Raw genomic sequence first — 21221 nt, forward strand, 5'->3', positions numbered from 1 at the left:
TGAAGGATGAGACACAATATCACAGATGTACTTTATACATAAAGAAAATCCTTATTCTGGGATGGATACATTTTACACACGAATGACAACCTGGTAATGTCTGGAATTAGACATTGAGCAATGCTGTGCTTTTTACTTGTTGTGGGTGTACTGTGTAAATTCTCTCTCTACTTGCTAGAATTGAGTATTAACAACTGTAGATCGAGACTGACAGAGCTCTTGTAGCATAGCAGACAAAGTATAGGCCTCTGAACCAGAATACCTGGGTTTACAACACAATAACAACTATCTATATTAATCTGGGGTACCTGGCCAGCACTCCCTTACAAATGGAACTGATGACTTTGAGATTTCCCAACTTTCAGACACAATGTATGAAAGGCAGTTCAATATTTCGCATTACCTTGAAATTGCAAAGCTAGCAAACTCTTTCTGCTCATCTGTCTCAAGTTGCTGTTCTCCTGTTTTTAGAGGTTGATTAAAATCCCAGCATAACAAGCCTTTGATATTGGGATCCATACTGCGTCTCAATCCAGTGTGTGTCTCCCTACAGAAACACTGCGCTATTACCCAGGCATGTGAAACCACAGGATTCTATTGATTTGATCCTTGCCACCTCTTGCTGCTTCTGTGACACAGCATTGCTGATCAGGAGCAAGCACTGGTTGACAGCAGATTTGTAAGGATAACAACAGAATTTGGGGACAGTCTGTTCAAACTTACAAGCACTGCGGGCCCAAATTAAATTCATAATTATGAATAGCAATTTAACCATTGCCTAAAAGTATTTCTTCTTCTTACTACTACACTGAAATGGACCTGCACAGGTTTACCGCACACAGTCTCATGCATATAGAGCCTGCCTATACGGTCAGTGGTGTGCCAAGCTAGTAGAAAGCTCTTCATATCACATCTAAACCTGAATGATGGATACCAATGGATTGCACCCGGGGACATGCTTAATCCCCTCCCCACCAAAAGGAAGATCATTTTGTATAATTCAAAAGTAATTTCTCTCTTTGTATAGGATGATCCTTTCTCGGCTCTCGACATCCACCTCAGCGATCACCTCATGCAAGATGGGATCCTGAAGATGCTGAGGGACGACAAAAGGACAGTGGTGCTGGTCACCCACAAGCTCCAGTACCTTCCACATGCAGACTGGGTGAGGAGCTCTCCCTCATTCCTCTGCAGTACAGAGGCTGCTAACAAGGACAGATTTTCAACTCCTTTTAAATAGAAACCTGTTTCATTGGAGTTAAATATCCAGGTGCAAAAGTGAACCAAACGAAATGGTTCAAAGCATGCCAATAGGATCCTACTGGGTAAAGGCTATAATATTGCCAGTGGAGTCTTGCCATAAGCGGGCTCTAAAAGAACCCTAGACGCAGTAAAAGGCATACTCCCTGGCCATTAACCTTAGGTTATAGGTTATCACTATTAGAGTTACACTTGTCGGTTGTCAGTAATAATATTTGTATTATTTGTATTAGTAGTAGTAGTTGTTGTAGTATTTTATGTATTTTTATATATTTTTTCTACAAGAGTTGCAACTGTCAAAATATACTTCTTTTACTGTGTTTTCTTCTTAGAATAATGTAATAATGATGCATTTTGTGTTTAGCATAATAATGTTGAGCTCCATTTTGTGTTGAAAAGATAATATTATTGATTTTACAAATGGATATCTGTAGATCATTGCTATGAAGGATGGTACCATTCAGAGAGAGGGAACACTGAAGGACATTCAGAACTCTGAGCCAGAGTTGTTTGAACACTGGAAGACCCTGATGAACAGACAAGACCAGGAGCTGGAAAAGGTGATCTGCTGAAACTGTGTAATGTGTTCTGTAGCAACACTGTAATAAACACCATCTCTTTACTGTACAAACAGAATCGTTTCTGTCAAACTGCCATTTTAATATCTGTTTTATTGGACGATTTGGTCCAACAATTTCTTAATGTTAATCTATTTATTTATTGATCTATTTATTTATTTTTCATTTTAGTTTAGTTTTTACAGGTACAGAACAGGTGTTTGGTTTGTTTTAAATGCTTATTGAAGTTTACACATGCTTTTGAATCTTCTTTCAGGAGACTGTAGCTGAAAGCAAGACTGTCCTGGAGAGGAAGAACCTGCGCAGAGCCATGTACTCTAGAGAGGCGCTAATGAAAACTGAGGAGGAGGATGAAGGTAAGATCATGCAAATTACTTTGTAATTGTGATCTCCATTATTTACAGTGAAATGATCCTCATTAGTTGTCCTGTTTTTGTTTTGGTCCCACCCTCGTTTGGTTTTTGGATCAGCTTCACCTCCTGTCGTTGGTATAATTATTATTTATTTATTTCTTAGCAGACTCCCTTATCCCTTATACAGTTGTTACAAAATATCACAATACAAAGTATTTTATTTGTACGTTGTACATGAGTTGCTATCATTAAAATAAAAACACTATTAGTAATGTTTAATATTGTATTATTTTAACAGATTTTTCATTCATGATAGTTGATTTAATAAGGGGTCCTGAAACTTCCTTTTGAAATCCAAATGTAACCTGCAACTTGAAATGCTTGTATATAATAGATCATCTAATGAACAGTATTCCCTCTTCAAATCAGTTGTCATAATTAATAGCAGTTCTTAGTGTATGAAATAAAATGACTTGGCTTTAATAATGTAAAGCACAGTAATCCAGAATGATGATGATGATTTTTTAAAATCTTTTTCTTTGAGTTTTTCATACTTGTTTTTACCACGTGTGTTTTTAACTTAATTTCTGTTTCACTTAATTTCTGTTTCATCGGATATCATTTACTTGTCATTAATTGTGAGTGTGTGTCTTTTAATTTTCATTTCTTTTTTCTCAATTATATTGTTTGTGAAAACAGATTGACTTACAAAGTTACTTTCCTGCTGCACTGTCATTACCACTTTCAAACATTCAACCCATGCACCTCTGTGCAGTTCTGAGACTGTGGGTCAGGAAATAGATTCATTGACATCTTTTTACTGTAATTTCTCTCTCAATCAAGTGATGTTGAGCAACATGCTTGTACTGTATGAAATATGGTCACAAACATGTAACTACTGTGCCAGTCTATTCTAAAGTGAACCTCAGAGGCAGTAAGTACTGTTATCTAGAAAAACAAAACAATTACAGGGCAGGCTGGTAGCTCGATATGGGGTTGGGCTAAAGGTTGAATTGTTTTTGCTGAAGGAGATAGCAGTGGTTTTTTTCATGTCTCAGTGGAAACTTGAGCTAGCCAAGTCCATACTGATGAGCTGTTTGCTTACTCTTAATCCTGAAGCTGGGGCAAAAAACTAGAGTGAAATTTTACACAGCTTCTCAGTCACTCTTGTTTATTGTGTGCTTTTTAAACAAAGAAAAGAACACTTGTACATGCTTGTTCTGTATTGAATATAGACCGACTCATCTTTTTTTTATTATTGAGAAGATAAAAATACGAAAACCTTTATTATTTAAAAAAAATCTATGTTAGTTTACATGCAATATCAAATCCATTTGCTTAATGCATAATGAGCCATGTTTAATCTACTCGTACAGCAACAGATTTTATACTCCATATTGACAGAACAGCGAGACAATAAAACATCACAATAAATATGTGGACAGATGGTTATATTATACAGAAAAGTACCATACTTTACAATTGCAACAAAGACTTATCATTTCAGATAAAAAAAGGTAAAAATAGAAAAGGGTACCATCAGTGCTTTGAATGTTTAATCACCTAAGCCTTGAAAGATGTATACATCTATTGTCATGGCAGGAATAAACCACAGATTGTCAATGTAAAAATACATACATCAAGTAGCCCCTAAGTTAAAGAAAATGGAACTTTGTGAATAAAAAACACTTGACCTTTTTGATTCTAATGTGAAATTCAGTTGGTGCCTTTGGCAAAAAAATACTAAGTAGGAAACCGTTTAATATGTTTAAATTTTACTGTTCTGTCCACAGATATATTGTTTTGTGAAGCAGAAAGATATCTAGCAAATCTAGAAGCCTGCTCAGTGCTGCTTACAAAGTCTTTGGAAGCAGTTCTGTAGACCCTAGCTATGCAATAACACAGTCGCCCTTCTCGTTTATATATGGTTCTGCTGCAGAGGAGTTGATTGAGAGCGACGATGAAGACAACATGTCCTCTGTCCTGCGGCAGAGGGCCAAGATCCCCTGGCGGGCATGCGGGACATACCTGAGTTCGGCCGGCGTCTTCCTCCTCCCACTCCTGCTACTCTCCCAGCTCTTCAAGCACTCCCTCATGCTGGCCATCGACTACTGGCTCGCCAAGTGGACGTCAGACGTCATTTCAGCCAAAATCAATTCCGACAAGAACTGCACTGTCAGCCAGGTACTTAGGAGTGGGTTGCCAAGATAGGAATGATAACAATTTAAGGATGGAATTGATTGTTCTAGATCTTTACAAAAATACAGTATTCATTTTTTAGTATTGTGAGAGAAGAAATTTGCTGCCAGGGCTCCTGCTATGCAATGGATTCCACAGTGGAACAGTTAGTCAGGGAGGAACACTGAGTAGCATGTGTTGATAGATACTACTCTTAAATCAGATGGGATCATTGGGCTCCTAAGTAGGTAAAGGGCATGCACTATTAAAATGCTCAAACTTGTAATATATACCAGCAGCTGTACATGGAAGGCTGTTTTTTTTAGGCATTTGATTAAACTTGTGCTTCTAAATAATTTATTTTTTTGGTTGATTTGATGTGGACTGGGACCAAGGCTTTCCAATCTAAAGATCTTCCAGGTGAAATGTACTGTATGGTTAAGATTATCTATAAATATCTTTAGATGGAAAAGTCTATCTCCACCTTCAGGGCAAAGTGATCAATAAAGTATTTTTCTGTAAACTGTTTTTTCTCCATGTATTAGTTTTGTCTTCTGGCATGTACAGTATATGTGAATGTCTGTCTAGGTGTAGATTCACGCGAGCTTAGTTAGTGAAACCATTCTTCACGCACCCATAATATAATGTACCCCTCATAAACCAATGTATTTTTCAATGCAATGGATGATCCTTTATCTGAGAACAGATAAATATAACGCTGATGCACTGGCAAAGAATCAAGGCTATCCTTTCCGGAATGCCAAGAAACTGTCCAAGTAAATTCCTACTTCCCTTTAACTTCCCTAATTAAAATGTAAACAAACCAAGATATCTGATTTTTCAGCAACCTACTTAGATATATTATGAATATTTTTCAGCAGCACACGAGATATGTCCTACTGTATGACTGTATGATGCATGACATAACCCCTGCTGATAGCAGAGTAGAGGAAAGGTCATGTCCTCATGTGACAGACTCATGTAAATGCCACAGGGGGTTGTCTCATTGATAACAAATTATCACTGTCGTACTGCTGCCTACTGTTTCTGTAGCACTGCTGGTAAGAAAACAGCTGTGGTCCAATAGTTTAGGTTTTTTAAATATTCCCTGGCCCAGAAATAGTAACAATGGGGATTATCGATAAATATGTTCTGCACGATAGCAGGAAAACGAAAATGTTTAGGTTTAAAGATGTATCTAACTCAAGTAACCCAAACAAATGGAAGTTCCTTTAATAACTGTTTTCTGGTTCACTATATTTTATGTTGCAGGAATGTAGATTCAGCCATTCGTCGTACTCCATGGTGTTCAGCATTCTCTGCTGCCTGGGGATCATACTGTGTCTAATTACCTCTGTGGCTGTGGAGTGGACTGGTCTGAAGGTAGCAAAGGAACTGCACCACAGTTTGCTGAACAAGATCATATTGGCACCAATGAGGTAATGCACAATGTCACAGTGCTTGTCAGGACTGGACAGATTGTTCTTAAAAAAAAAAAAAAAAAATCCTATTTCATAATTATGTGTTCATCAACTTTTTCATGTCTTTATTGCAATATATTTTCTTTTGCACAGACTATTTGAAACAACCCCACTTGGAAGTATTCTAAACAGATTCTCAGCTGATACGAACACCATAGACCAGGTAAGGGCACTATTTTCAACCCTTTTTTTACCATTCTTGTGAATCTGCATTGGCAGATTGTGACTTTAGCTTGTTTAACTATGGTAAAGATAGTTGAGATCGTATTGTGTTCTGCTAAAAATGTGTTCTTCTAAAAATGTTAAGGCCTGGGATGAAGAAGATGCGTGAGACAGATCTACAGCTTGCTTGCTTGCCTTACTGTTTAATCTATTTCAGATAGCTGGTCTTGACAGTCGCTGGTATCAGGAGAATTAACTCAATGAGTTGTTTCTGTTTTCCTGTTGGGATTTATGTAAGGAATAGTATGTTATTTACATCTCCAGAGGCCACACTCTTAAGAGATTTATAAGTGTAGTTGCTACTAACAGGTTCTAATAGGACATATCTTCTAATAACACTCCAGAATCATGGTGTATGTCTTTCAGCACATCCCTGCCACTCTGGAGTGTCTGAGTCGCTCCACACTGCTGTGTGCGTCTGCACTGGCTGTCATCTCATACGTGACTCCAGTGTTCCTCATAGCACTCGTCCCACTGGCTGTGGCCTGTTACTTCATCCAGAAGTACTTCAGAGTGGCGTCCAGGTAGCTGCAATGACATTGAGTGTTGGCTTCAAAGGGTAGTCAATGTATTGTGAGCTATAATAATATCTAACTTTAAATAAGTAGTAATGTATAAAGCATGATTTAACATTAGATCATTGTCATGACGCATTCTCATCAAGGATGTTAAAGCAAATTGTGTCCCAGTTACAGGCACCAAGGTATAATGTATACAATGTTTTATTATTATTATTATTATTATTATTATTATTATTATTATTATTATTATTATTATTATTATTATTATTGTCTGTGCAAGTTTTATTAGAATTGAAACTTGTGACTAAATTTAAATGGATAAAGTAGGTGAGATTATAATATGTAAATGTATTGCTTCCTTTATGTTTCTTTATTTGCTTTTGTGTTCAGTAATAAATATCACTTTCTCACAAATTTACCCACAAACCTTTGTCAATATCTGTTGTGTGATAGCTTCTGTATTCTAATCTTTCCTATAGGGATCTTCAACAGTTAGATGACAGCACCCAGCTTCCCTTGCTTTCTCACTTCTCTGAGACGGTGGAGGGACTGACCACTATTCGGGCGTTTGGGTAATTTGTACAGTGTATGAATTAGAAGGAGATAAAAATATGTTAAAAATGTGCTACAAATTTCATACAGTATCATTCCAGTTTGTTTTGTTTTCTTCATGCTAGTAGATCTAGTAGGTTCTCTTTTTACTGAATAATGTTCAAAGAGAGATCATCTACCTAATTATTAATTATGTCTTGTAGGTACGAAGCAAAGTTTAGACAAAAGCTGCTGGAGTACACCGATGCCAACAACATTGCCTCCCTGTTTCTTACAGCAGCAAATCGCTGGCTTGAAGTTCGCATGGTAACTAGTTGTCATTTCATTGACCAAAATAGCATTATAGTTTGGTGGTCAGATAATAAGTGCATGCTGTAAATAATTATTCAAACCACATATACTAAGTAAAGTGCATACATCAACCTCTAAGCCTTACACCAATGGACTTCTATTCTTCTTTAACAACAACTTTAAATATTAACCAAAGCTCACATACATAGAGGGAATGAGTTATTTCCCATTAAGCTGTCCCTCAATGTGTTGCCTTGCACCTACATGCAAACTATATCCTTTTAAGAAAGTATATTTTTTAAAAAAGCACCTTCTTCAGTTGTTTTTTTTTATTACACCATCAATGCAGCTTTTATTCTCTTGATTCAAAGAAAGCATGCATGTACAGTCGTTTGGATTGCTTGTGTATCCTCAGGAGTATATAGGCGCCTGTGTGGTTCTCATAGCAGCCGTGGCATCCATCACCAACTCTCTCTACAACCAACTGTCCTCAGGTCTTGTGGGTCTAGGCCTTACATATGCACTCATGGTAAGTGGCAGTTTAAGTTATACATGGTGATGTCATTCTGTTGAGTAAGTGGATTCTATGAAGCAGCTGGTCAGTAGGTATCTAAGGGCAAGTTGCCAGTTGTTATACAGTACTGTATATAAATACCACTTTACATTACTTGAAAGAAACATATGTATGTAGTAAGATCTAAAACTAGTTCAAACTAAAAAAAACAATGTTAAGCAGATGAACATTATAACAAAATGTCTTTGATGTCTTTATTCTACTGGACTGAAGTTGTATCAGATGAAAAGGCTAGTCCTTTTTTGTAGCTTCATCATGCAAAACTAGGGGCACTTATAATTTAACATCTATATATGGTTTGTTCATGTGGAAAACTATTAATATCCAGGCTGTAAGGTCAGTCTTGAGTTGAAGCATCTATTTATAAAACATTAAATGGGTTTTTAAAGATTTTGATGGTAATAGTTAATTAGAGTAACATGTCATGTTATAAAGTAATCACGGTGTCTCTTTAAAACGTTACCTGTTCTTATAGCACTGTATTGCAATAGAGTATTTTTATTAATAGTTGTAAGATGACAAACTTGATAACACATTTTTTGATGCTGCATTGATTATTTATAACAAATCCTTAAATTAAAGTGTATTGGCTATAATTGAACTATATATATATATATATATATATATATATATATATATATATATATAATTAAGATTTATAACTCATGTTTTAAAGTAGCAATACTTAGAAAACATGCTTTTATTAGGCAGCCATAAATTATTCATCCACAACTCAAACCAGTAACATTTACCAAATATCTTTTAGAAGGAGGTTATTTTTAAAGCTAGGTAACCCATGTTTACCCTTAACCTTTACTCAACAGGGCAAAAACTAATGTACATTTAAGTTGAAGTGCAAATAGAAAGCAGATGTATACTTTGGGACATGTTCTTAAAATCCACTGACCAAGTTTTGAAAATACCCTCCAAATAAGTTCATTAAGTTGAACTTGCATACATAAATGATGCTTGGGCCATGCAGTGTCTCTAGCAAATAGACTTGCCATGTCATGCGATACATTTGGCTGACCCTCATTAGTTTCCTTCAATGTTTCCTTTAACAGGTATCAAATTATTTGAACTGGATGGTGCGCAATCTTGCAGATATGGAGGTACAGCTGGGAGCTGTAAAAAGAATTAATGGTCTCCTGAAGATAGAACCTGAGAATTATGAAGGCCTTCTTTGTGAGTATCTTCCAAGCTGACACCACAACCCTCTAAATAACTAATGAGCTGCAATGAAGATCTCATTAATAAATAACTAAAGACTTTTTGTTTTTGCTCTTGATGCAGCGCCATCACAGATTCCAACCAACTGGCCCCATCAAGGTGAAATTCAAATCCAAAACTTGAGTGTCCGCTACGACAGCACACTCAAACCAGTCCTAAAACACGTCCATGCCCACATTAGCCCAAGACAAAAGGTATGCTCTGACTGTAGATCCTTACCATGGTGGATGTTCACAGTCACTTACAGTTCACGCTTTACCCAAGATAACCCCAAATCATAGACAGCAAAAAAAATTCTAAAGTGAAAAAACCACCAATTGCAATTGTAAAATAAACTTCATGCTCTGCGTTTTCCTTGTTTTGCAGTAAATAGCTAAGTACCTCGTGCTTTACCACAGTTAATCGTGTTTTGTTGCTTATCTGAGATTTACAGTGCTTTTATAGTGCTTCACGCTTTCACTACACTTTTACAATTTCAACCTCCTTTTTCAAAACACTGGTATTTATTTGTTTACTTGTTTTGCTTGGCAGGTTGGAATATGTGGGCGAACAGGAAGTGGGAAGTCCTCATTTTCATTAGCCTTTTTCAGGATGGTTGACACATTTGAAGGTAAATTTTACACAATGAGCTGTGTGATATACTCTTATATATATACACACTGTTGGATAGTCTGGATACGATTCATCTTGCATCATGTTGGTTTAACGACAGTGGACAATCTGGACACTAATTCAAAGAGCTGAAAACATAAACGTATCCATTATGGTGCTGTCGATAAATGTGACCATTCCTTTAGGTTTTTATTATTCAATTTAACAACTGTGGCACCTTGATTAATTATCTGTTAATGAAGCTTGAGATGTATAACTGTGCTTGCATGGGCTTTGAGCAATTATTGATTCATACCGTTTATCAGAATAATTTAGATTGAGATGGAAAACTCTGAAATGGGTCTCACTTACAGGCATATTATAATGATTAACTAAGTTTAATGTTGTTGGATTTCTTTCATCATTTATCATGTGCATGGTGGCTCATGAAAGGCAGGGGGAATTAAGAAATGTGTTATGTCGAGCTCATGAGATAAATTATCTTGGCATAACACATTGATCTCGACATAACATATTTTTTTAAATGTCCTCAATGACCCACCATAGGTATTAATGCTAAAAACAAATACTGCAATTACATAACATGCAATGAAGAAACATCCATCTTACAATGAAAGGTTGTTTTATCTGTGCCTGGGGTGTCATGCATGGTAAATATCAACATTTAGTTTTAAAGGAAAAGCTCTTTTAATTAATGAGATGTTGTTGGTATGTTTTTGTCTGCAAAGTCTGTATGACTTCAGGATTTTTCATGTTCATTAAAATACTTTTTTCAGTACAGCAGTATGCTGTTATGAACATATGTTCATCCATGAACAGTAAGTTATGAAGCAATAATAATTATTTTTCTTTGTCTTTTGAAAACATTTTAAACATCTGTCGAAGAATTCCAATTAGTTCTTTTTTATTTATGTATGAACAGACATCGTTTTTGGTGTTGATTGCTTGGTGTGCTTTGTTGCTTTGTTCTAACAGGACGGATTATCATTGATGGGATAGACATTGCCAAACTGCCTTTACAAACACTTAGATCCAGGTTTTCAATTATTCTCCAGGATCCCATCTTGTTCAGTGGCACAATTCGGTTGGTATTTCTTTTTGAATTCTTAAGGGTGGCCATGCTATTTTTGTCTGCTTTTTTCCCTTCTCATTCTGTGTCTAAAGAATTATTAGTCATCATTACTCAGGAACGTCTCTGTATTTTTTTTTCAGAGGTAGGGGGTTTGTTTCTTTAGACACCTATTGATTTTTGAGAGGAAAGGTCACAATAGGGTTATAAAGTTGCACAGTTCATCATTGTCAGTATTACCAATCACATGAGGCAGGTATATTTTTTGTATTAATCAAGAAATTCCGATCCCCTGTTCTCAAAATCCCTAAGAAGGTAACATACTGTACAACAAGCATATTTTGTCCACATTAACATTGTAAGGGGTGTTTGAGTTTCACAAAGCTATACTCTGAGATTTGAAGTGATACATCTTCGTTTCCAATAAGGATTTCAAGTTTATTTCCCCAGTTTAGCTATTGGCTTTGATATCCAAAATAAGCTCCCTGGAGGAGGCTCAATGCTTATCAACAGAGACTCAACTTAGTAATAAGAATTTCCCCAGGGGACTCGAATTAGCGTCTCATTCCCACAGCTTGCCTGTAGTTCGGACAGTTGTACATTACCATTGATACTCTGCATGCTTTTCAGCACGTACAGTATCTGCTGAAAAAAAAAACTATGTGTTCCAGAGACATGATCAAGTCAATTGTGGAACAAATCATAACAATTCTTAACCATTACAAGTATCTTGGCTGACAGTACAGTGCTTTTTAACATATTTGGCACGTTTGTTCTAGGTTTAATTTGGACCCGGAAGGAAAATGCACAGACAGCATGCTATGGGAAGCCCTGGAAATAGCACAGCTGAAGCCTGTGGTGAAAGCACTTCTAGGAGGATTAGGTAACCAATATCACATGTACAATAAGCATCTCATTCCATCTGCTCCAAACAACACAAGCCAGCTCACCATGAAGACCTCTCAATCCGAGGAGCCCCCTCTATGTCCATCTCTCTATATAGGCTATTTAACTATATTGCTTAATCAATAAACTATGGACTTTAAAGCAATACTTTATATACCGAGCATCAAAAGAAACTTATCACAATTATAACACATTAAAAAAAATAAAAAATAAGGTATATAGCTGATGGATATTGACAAAATATTTTTGGTTTCTTTTTAATCACTCGATCATTCATCCTTGACCATGACACCCTTGAGTGACTATGACTGAAGCTCATGCATTAATTAGTGAGACAGTTGATTGCACACTGGATATGGAGTGATTTCAGCTGTTGAATTGCAAGCTTGAATAAAACAATAGAGAAAATCACAGAAAAAAACAATATGCCACGTCTGTCATGCAATCGACATGTTGGAGGCTGGACTAGGGCAACATACTGTGGATCACCATCTTGGGTGCTCGCAGCCAGCAATTTCAAACCTGGTGAGACGGTATAACCAGACACACTCTGTCAATGCCAGGCCACAAACTGGAAGACCAAGAGTCACAACACCTGCCCAAGATCGACAGATCATTTTGCAGCATCTTCGTGATGTCAATTGTTAATCAGCACAATAAAAAGTCAAAAGGCAGCTCCGCCTCTCAATCCCCCATTTTCCTATATTAACCTAGCACTGCTTCCTCTCTTTGTCTGGTGTTTGTTTTTTATCCTCCTCCTCCCTCCTCCTCTGTTCCTTTCTAATACTGTACCGTCCGCAAAGGGATCCCTCTGGGGGGGGGGGGGGGGGGGGGGGGGGGGCGGAGTGAGTCTCACTCCCCTGACTGACCGGGTCGGCCTCCTGCCCAAGTCACTGCCGTCCCTGGTGGTTCCTCGTCGGTCAGAGGGGACCCCCGGCCACATATACGCTATACGCTAGCCTCATGAAGGCCACAACCTGCTATCACTCTCCCTAGTTTCTTTTCTAGGTCCGAGCACCTTTCTTGCCCCCTCTGAGGCAAGCCGAGTCCCCTACCCACCGAGTTGGGCCCATGCGGGGGGAGGGGTTGGCTTCTCTTCCTTCGTCTTTCCTATACGGACCCGAGACACTTTTCCCTAACTCTCCACGCCACCCAGCTGGCAGCCGATGCTGCCTGAGTAGTGATGGGATCTGTCCTTTTGTCCTCTATGTCTCATTCTCCTTGTTGCCCAGCATACAGAGGATGCTGCCTGACCCGACCTGGACTTCAGAGTGTCCTTCATGTTTGTCTTCACATTGTCGTTGTCGACCAGCAGCCAGAGGATGCTGCCTGACCCGGCCTGGACTTGAGAGCTTCATCTTTCGTATGTTCTGTCTTGTCCTGGTCCTTACTCGTCTCAGGCCGCTCAGCAGCCAGAGGATGCAGGGATCTGTCCAGTCTGTCCTATGTCTAGCACTATTGTCACTCAAGCAATGACATGCTTCAAGCTTGTTGCCCCAGTGAAATGTTAGTAAAATAGAGAAGAAAAGAAGAGAGTGTGAACAAAAAATCTAGCAGTTGTGTAGTAATTAAAAAATACACTGGAGGTAAATCATTCATTCAGTGTTTCTTTTTTAATCAATGTCAAGCTGCATTCTTCCACTTGTATTCATTTCCTGAGATGAGACTTCCTGAGGTAAGCTAGGTTATTCCTTCATAGTGTGCATAGCCTCCATCAACACTCATAAAAACACTTCCTCTAGCTTCAGCTATTGTGACAATAATAATTATCGTATTGTCTTTCAGATGCAATGGTCACAGAAGGAGGGGAAAACTTCAGCCTCGGGCAACAGCAGCTGTTCTGCTTGGCTAGAGCATTTGTGCGGAAGAGCAGCATTCTGATCATGGATGAAGCCACTGCTTCTATAGACATGGCCACGGTTAGTTCAGGGGAGACCTTCGGGCTTTATTGGGCTGTGACGTGCTCACAATTACAGGACTGTCTGCTGAAAAGGCAGTTCAGCACAGAGGCAGGCTTTGATTACCACTGATGTCAGAACCAGTACAGTGGTGGAGGAATCTAATATTTAGCTTGCATGAAAAGTGAATGCATGCATTTTATCAGTAAATAGGGCAACTGCTTAAAGAGGGAGACAACAAGACAGGATGCTGAATGCATGAAAAAGGTCTAAAGGGACTGCTGGTTGGAAAATTGTGTTGCACAGTGTGTTAAGTGTTGCTTTTCTATTGACTAACAAATCTAATGTAGTTTTACTAATAAATTTAAGAGTGACTACTACTAGCTTTACAGCCACATGCAACCATTTGTTATCTGTGCCCATATTGTTAGTAAACCGTACCAAAGTAACACAGGTTTTTTATACCACAAGTGCGGGTATATCTAGTGTGGGATACATTTTTGTTAAGTGGAATAACATAAGTGGATTAACATGCTTACCACTAATAGTTTAGAACATGTCTTTACTAACATTCCAATCCAGTGGTGTGCTGCTGAAATTCAGGACGGAGCTGCACTTCGGTATTTCTGAACTAATTTCAAATTTCTATTGTTGTTTTGGACTCAGATTTCCTTGAAAATGAGTTTAGTCAAGAAATGCCTGTTATCGATCTGCCTGCGTCTGACTTATCCAAACAGCCTGTAAAACCTTTATAACTTGTTTTACTTCTTCTAGGAAAACATTTTACAGAAAGTTGTGATGACTGCCTTTTCTGATCGGACTGTGGTTACCATAGCAGTAAGTGCTACTAGTTATAAATCCACAAGAAGTGCTATGCTAGTGTATACTATAGCAGCACTCTATTGTTGCTAGATGTGGGGTGCTGTACACATGATCCCATACTCTCCATTCTCTATCTTGTCCTTAGTCTGAAGTGGTCTAAAAGAAATGCACACTTGTATTAACTTTTGAAGTTGTTGTGTATGCCTACTGTACCAGGTCACTGATGAAGACGCTGCACAAAACATTTGTCTCCTTATTTCTTGTAGTTTTACCTACCCTTGTAGTTTCACTTTTCCATCAACACCATGATAAAACTATATTTTTATCCTGTAACAATTTAGGTGTTCCTGGATTTGTATAAAACTCATCCTGTTTCTTACATGTTGTAATTCTTCAAGTATCAAGTTAGTTGTATTTATTTATTTATTTATTTATTTATTTATGTATTAAGAATTGTTTAAACATTGCACACCTGAAAACCTGCATACAGCTTACAGTCAGATATTATGCCCATGTATATATGATATATTTCCTGTGGAGATTAACTGAATTATTGAATGTTTGGATTCATCACAATGAACTCTAAGAGCCCTGTAAGTGCTCTTGCAAGAACAGAAATACACAGTGGTGCCTACATTTCCTGAATTAAGTTTACATAATATGACCCACTTTGGATTAGAGTAAGTCAGCTGTAGTGAGCAGAGCTACATGGTTCGACATAAGATTAATGGTGTAAGAACTACATGCATCTCTTCTACCTGTGTTCATTTGCATGTATTGTATACAGTATACTGAACCTGAAGGTGCTGCAGAATGGACCCTAGACCTACTATCAACACTTTAAAGCTGTTAGATCTACTCTTTATTGTGACTGGAAGTGTACAACAGGGGAGATACATATGTTCTATATTACAGAATACAGGTCATCTGCACAAAAGTGTGTGTTTCTTATAGCAGGACATTTTGCACCCCCAGATCAAGTATAATAGCCAATATATTTATATTTAATTTCAGTTATAGTGCACTTAATTTAAGAGAGGATTTGTGCTAGATTTCAGAACAAGTGCCATGACAATATCAGTACAGCTTTTAGGTCGCTGTCAGCTATATAAATGATACATCACTGGTCTGCTGTAAATTAGCTTTTCAGAAACAGAGGAGAACAATCTTGAGTACAGATTGCATTAACACAGCTATGAATAAATTATTTTCTTTGAGTTTATGTTACACATTCCGTGCACAAATGTATAAAAAAATATATTATTATAAATTAGTAGTAATGCAATACATTTTTTTCCTGTGCCACGTTTTTGTAGTCATTTCTGATAATGGTCCACCTGGACTGAAAAGTGTTGGTTTGTATCCACACAATGTGATCTCTTGTGAAAAGTGAAAAAAAAAATTCTATGGCAAGTTGAACTAGTGTTTGAGAGAAGGACAGGTTCATTTGTTTGACTTTACCCATTTAGTCGGTGGAGCAAGCACATCAAATTTGTTTAAAATCTAAACGGTGTATATTTATGGGTATTAAACTGGGGCGGTTTGATGCAGTGATGTTTTGTGTTTTCCAGCACCGTGTCCACACCATCCTGAACGCGGACCTGGTCATTGTAATGAAAAGAGGGATCATTTTGGAGTATGACAGGCCTGAGGTTCTGTTGGAACGAGAAGACAGTGTCTTTGCCTCTTTTGTACAAGCAGACAAATAATGGACAAACATCTGCACATCCCTGAAGTGCAATTGTACTATTAATTCGTTTTTTTAATCATGTAAAATATGTGTAAAAAAATGATTCTTTTAATAATAAAAATCAATTATGATAATCAGTGTTTCTTTCATGTTCATCCAGGATATTTGTTATGTACTTTTTTGTTATGCAACGTTTCACTGTGACCCTACAACTCTGTGAAGCCAACCTGCTGTAGATTAAATTTTAGAGCAGGTGGGGCCAAAAGGTTCTCCCAGATTTTTTTTCTGGAATGAGGAATATCACCAAGCAACAAGGATGCTATTAGCAGCAGTGAAAACCGAGAAGACACAGCTGTTGAGAAGAAAGATTCAAAATCCTGGTAACAGCTTATTGATAATCGCTCAGAATGATGGCAAACATCAGTTTTGGTGTCCAAAGCCCTCTGAATAACAGGTTTGCTTTTTAAAGATGTTAAGTGGTTTCTGGGCGATTTCAAAACATGAGTCATTTTAAATGCTTCTAATGTGATCGAAAATGGCATGCCTTCTAGTTCGTTTGCACCACTAAGGTGCAGGTCACATTAAAGCCAGGGTTTCTCTGTACAGTGATTGAAAATGGGCATGATGAGCAGAGTCTATAATTAACAGCTGTCTGCTGTACCAGGAATGAAAGAGTGGGGAATAAAATGCTGTGCTGATCGTCATAGTGAGTGAACAGGGGCAAATGAAAACTATCATTTATTAAAGATAAGAAGTCGTGCACATGATTCAAGGTGATTATGTGTGCTCTCCGTAAGGAGTGTCTGTGTTTATTCTTAGCACTTGTCTCAGAGACAAGCCTTATCAGTGCTTCACAAAATGTCAGTGATATCTAAGAAATCCCAAGTGGTTACAAGCGCTCTGTATGAGACACACATGAAAAATTCCCACGTCTCGTGGCGCTTAAAATGGTCCTGCTGATTTTGCAGGTGTGTTAAGTAACCCTGAGAGGAAACTTGCGATCGGTTTTCTTGCGCCTGCTCACACATGCAGGGGATAGATAGTCAAAAGACACGCAGAAAACAATTAAGACCTGCCAAATGCGCATTTGAGTCGAGGTCACTGCTCCCATCCGGGTGATAAGATTATAATACGTCAAGAAGGTTCCACTTGTTTATTAGCTCAAGCAATACATTTAAAACAAAAGCATCAAATTAAACGGCATCCTTTATTTTGTATATATTGAATTTAGGCGAAGTGATGCTAATGTACAGTATGTATCATGTTTTAAAGTCATAAATGAAGGGCATATGCATTTTAATAATAATTTTACTGAAGTGTAGACAAATCGCATTCAATCTGTAAGGGAAGTATCGAGCTACGTTACTCAGATCAGTCTTTAAATACAATCAAATGCTGACTCGGCCTTCAAAACATGTCAGCATTTTCCTTGTTTAAGACTTAGAGCTGTCACCTGAAAGCATTATCGAGCGCCTTCTGGCTGCTGCTGTGCTTTCTCCTGCGAAGCAGGTCTTGTAAATGCAGCCCTCCAGAGTCCTACTGCATTGTGTGCTGCATTCTCGCTGCGGCTACTGAATGAGTATCACACTCTCTCACATTTAATTGCGGATTGTACATTTGTATTACTGAGGACCACAGTCTGATTCCCCGGCAAAAAGTCCACGGCAAAAAGCGTGTGGCTGCTTCCTACAGTACCATGATTGGCATGGGCAGGTGGGACAGTGAAACACGAGAGCCATCTCCAGGGTATGTGGAAGCTTTCCAGAGGCTGATCATGCTGTGTGAGCTGAGCGCCTACCTTTAGAATCGGATAGCAAGTGCAGCAGTCAGCTGCTTCTGGGTCACCGGCAAAGGGGGTGGGGTGTCGGCATATCATTATTCTAAGATTTTGGAATACAGCGCTTTCGTTTTTATGAGGACAAAAAAACCCAGAGACTTTCTATTAAGCACGCGGGATCCGCTGAATAGTATGGGAGCGCTATGTTGTCCAGAAAAGGGATTATTCCTGAGGATTTTATGCCGACACGTTTAGCCGAGGATGTCTCTCAACCGAAGTTTAGAGCCAAGCAGCGGAAGGCTCGATTTGTGGCAAAGAATGGGACCTGCAACGTTGCACAGACGAATATCCGAGAGCAGGGACGGTTTCTACAGGATGTTTTCACCACCCTAGTGGATTTAAAATGGCTTTATACTCTTATAATATTTACTATGTCGTATCTTTGCAGTTGGCTGCTGTTTGGTATGATTTGGTGGCTTATTGCCTTTGCACACGGAGACCTGGACCAGAATAGCGACAGCTTTGTTCCGTGTGTGACGAGCATTCATTCGTTTTCTTCGGCCTTCCTTTTCTCTATCGAGGTGCAGGTGACCATCGGCTTTGGGGGGCGGATGATCACAGAAGAATGCCCCGCTGCCATCCTGTGTCTCATCGTCCAAAACATCGTGGGTCTTGTTATCAACGCCATCATGTTGGGTTGCATTTTTATGAAGACAGCTCAAGCCCATCGCCGAGCGGAGACCCTTATTTTCAGCAAACACGCTGTAATTGCGATCAGGGACAGCAAACTTTGTTTCATGCTGCGAGTGGGGGACCTGAGGAAGAGTATGATCATCAGCGCTACCATAAAAATGCAAGTAGTTAGGAAGACGACCACTTTGGAGGGGGAGGTCGTGCCCCTTAACCAGATAGACATCGAGATGGAGAACCCAGTGGGTACCAATGCGGTCTTTTTGGTGTCGCCCCTTATTATATCCCACGTTATTGACAAAAAGAGCCCACTGTATGAGATATCGGCTAGTGATTTGCACCATGAAGATCTGGAAGTGATTGTCATTTTGGAAGGAGTTGTGGAGACCACTGGTATCACTACTCAAGCCAGAACGTCTTACTTAGCTGAGGAGATACTTTGGGGGCAGCGGTTTGTACCTGTAGTCTCAGAAGAAGAGGGAAGATACTCGGTGGACTACTCAAAGTTTGGAAACACCATGAAAGTAGCTACCCCCAGCTGCAGTGCTAAAAATCTTGACCAAGATGGAAGTCTCTTAAAAGTAAAACTCCATGACTCTTTGACGCAAAAGGATTTCGTGAGAAAAAGAACCAATGCCTCAATCCGACTCAAACAAAGAAATGTCAACCAGTAACAAAAAGTAATGACTAAGAATAATACAAAATATTATATTTTTAGCAGGGTTGATGCTTTGCTACAATATTGTCGTTCACAAATATGACATTTGGTATCAGATTATAAATCTTCTGGTATCAATTTCTGTACACACTATACATTTATTGTAAACCCATTTTTAAAAATCAGTAAAAAAAAATAAATAAAAAAAAGCAGTCTAACAGGTCATTTCAGTACATTTGTCAGTTACCATATGTTCTGTAAATGTTCAGTCATTTCTTGCGAATATAGTCTGTAGTGTTACTGTTACACCTTCCTGCAGTTTGTTCATAGTTTTACATATTTTTTTAACACTGTAAAGAAATGTAAAATGTAACTTAAGCTTTAACATTTACATGCACTGTATTTCTCCAAACGTGTTATACAGCATGCTTTACATTTTCAGGAGATGTTATCTTGAATGACTTATTTTATATTTATTTGTAATGTTAACGTGCATATTTTTGTACATGAAGGGATAAATACAGTAAGTAGCCACTGCAGTATATTGCACTGTATTTAATACAAGTTGGCGAGAACTTACCTCTGTAGCCTATAATATGCAATACTGGAGATAGGTATCCTCTACATCCCGCACGCATTTTCCCGTTTATATTCAAAATATTTTATGGTTATGACTTGTGTAGGAAAACATTTTTTATTATTGACAGTTTTTAATGCAGCCTCAATGACTTAACCCTTTCATACATGTCCTATAATTATTTATATAATAAAATGTGCTATACCTGTAAAATCAATTTTAAATGCATGTTGTACTACTAAAAAAAGTACTACTCAGGTAAACAAGAATGTGTTAATTGTATTTTTTAATGTGTAGCATTGATTATAATCTATTGTTTATTGTTTCATGCAATGGTGGCAAAGGCCACAGTGGTGATCTCAAGAGTTATTGGTTATTATAAAACGTACTATATTGCAGTGCAGTTGATTATACTTTTTTTTAAGAAGTTTAAATTTCAGAAAATAAATTTAAATTAAAAAAAATAATCAAATGAAAGTTTCATTTTGCAAAAGAAAAATACAATTAGTAAATCAAAAATACACTTATTTAAAAGTCTATTCAGAAAGAAAAATAAGCAGTATTGGAGCCGTTCTATTTTATTGCCAAATGTTTGGCGCCCTCTGCTGAATTTATTGGTTTTTGAGTTGCATGTCATTGTTTGATTAAAGAGTTATAACTCATGTGCACTGTTATATGTTTGTTGGGGACACAGACAAAAAACAAAAACCCTGCCATAACAATGTCAGTTTGATGTTTCAGTGTTAGTGATCATCACCTTGAAAAAACAGTAATCCAATTGTGATGAAAGTTGTGTTAAGGACTTTCTTAATTTAAATGTATTTTATTTGTACAGTGCCTTTCATACCACAATATCTCAAAGCATTTTACATGTCAGTTAAAACAGAAAGTAGTATGCAGTATCATGAAGTAGTAAAAATTACACACACATGCATGTACAGTATGTCAGTCATAGTGTTCTACTTTCTGATACTGGGGGGATGAAATTCACTGATATACCAGTACTTGTTCTTAATTATCAACTTTTCATGAAGTTTCTTGGGGAGAGATGTCTTTCATATTCTTTTATCTAGTGGGGATGGTGCTGCTTTATTTCTGTTATGCTTTATTGTATCTTAATCCACCTACTATTGTCTTCTCATTTCAAGTATCCTGTATTCTCATTACAAATGGACAGTCTCTCCTGAGTAAAGATCTCTTTTTTTACTCCACATCCTCATGTACTATTTACCCCATCTGTAACAGGGGTGTTATGTTACTGTCTGGGTATCCGTTGATAGAC

The 21221-nt window shown here is 37.8% G+C and overlaps 2 protein-coding genes across 3 annotated transcripts in view; both read left to right on the forward strand.

Moving 5' to 3' along the window:
* Positions 1–16363, forward strand: part of LOC117434723 (ATP-binding cassette sub-family C member 8-like) — a 52996-nt gene extending 36633 nt beyond the window's left edge. For both annotated transcript variants that reach the window (XM_034057348.3, XM_059003205.1), the window contains 18 exons: positions 1028–1165; positions 1695–1820; positions 2095–2194; positions 4131–4375; positions 5642–5808; positions 5944–6013; positions 6439–6596; positions 7073–7165; positions 7349–7451; positions 7852–7965; positions 9075–9195; positions 9304–9434; positions 9772–9850; positions 10828–10936; positions 11701–11804; positions 13613–13746; positions 14500–14562; positions 16119–16363. In XM_034057348.3, the coding sequence (XP_033913239.3) occupies positions 1028–1165; positions 1695–1820; positions 2095–2194; positions 4131–4375; positions 5642–5808; positions 5944–6013; positions 6439–6596; positions 7073–7165; positions 7349–7451; positions 7852–7965; positions 9075–9195; positions 9304–9434; positions 9772–9850; positions 10828–10936; positions 11701–11804; positions 13613–13746; positions 14500–14562; positions 16119–16256 (2193 nt within the window). In that variant the 3' untranslated portion in view covers positions 16257–16363. The remainder of the gene's footprint in view (positions 1–1027; positions 1166–1694; positions 1821–2094; positions 2195–4130; positions 4376–5641; positions 5809–5943; positions 6014–6438; positions 6597–7072; positions 7166–7348; positions 7452–7851; positions 7966–9074; positions 9196–9303; positions 9435–9771; positions 9851–10827; positions 10937–11700; positions 11805–13612; positions 13747–14499; positions 14563–16118) is intronic.
* A 1456-nt stretch (positions 16364–17819) lies between these two features.
* LOC117434725 (ATP-sensitive inward rectifier potassium channel 11-like) lies at positions 17820–21150 on the forward strand. Its single transcript, XM_034057350.3, has one exon. The coding sequence runs from the start codon at positions 18218–18220 to the stop codon at positions 19376–19378; it is 1161 nt and encodes a 386-aa protein (XP_033913241.2). The 5' UTR covers positions 17820–18217; the 3' UTR covers positions 19379–21150.
* The last annotated feature ends 71 nt before the right edge of the window (positions 21151–21221 follow it).

Source organism: Acipenser ruthenus, chromosome 28 (genome assembly GCF_902713425.1).
Source record: "Acipenser ruthenus chromosome 28, fAciRut3.2 maternal haplotype, whole genome shotgun sequence".
Lineage (NCBI taxonomy): Eukaryota > Metazoa > Chordata > Actinopteri > Acipenseriformes > Acipenseridae > Acipenser > Acipenser ruthenus.

Bases quoted from the DNA above. Each gene is read 5' to 3' on its own strand.
- LOC117434725 (XM_034057350.3), top strand. From the start codon at position 18,218: ATGTTGTCCAGAAAAGGGATTATTCCTGAGGATTTTATGCCGACACGT.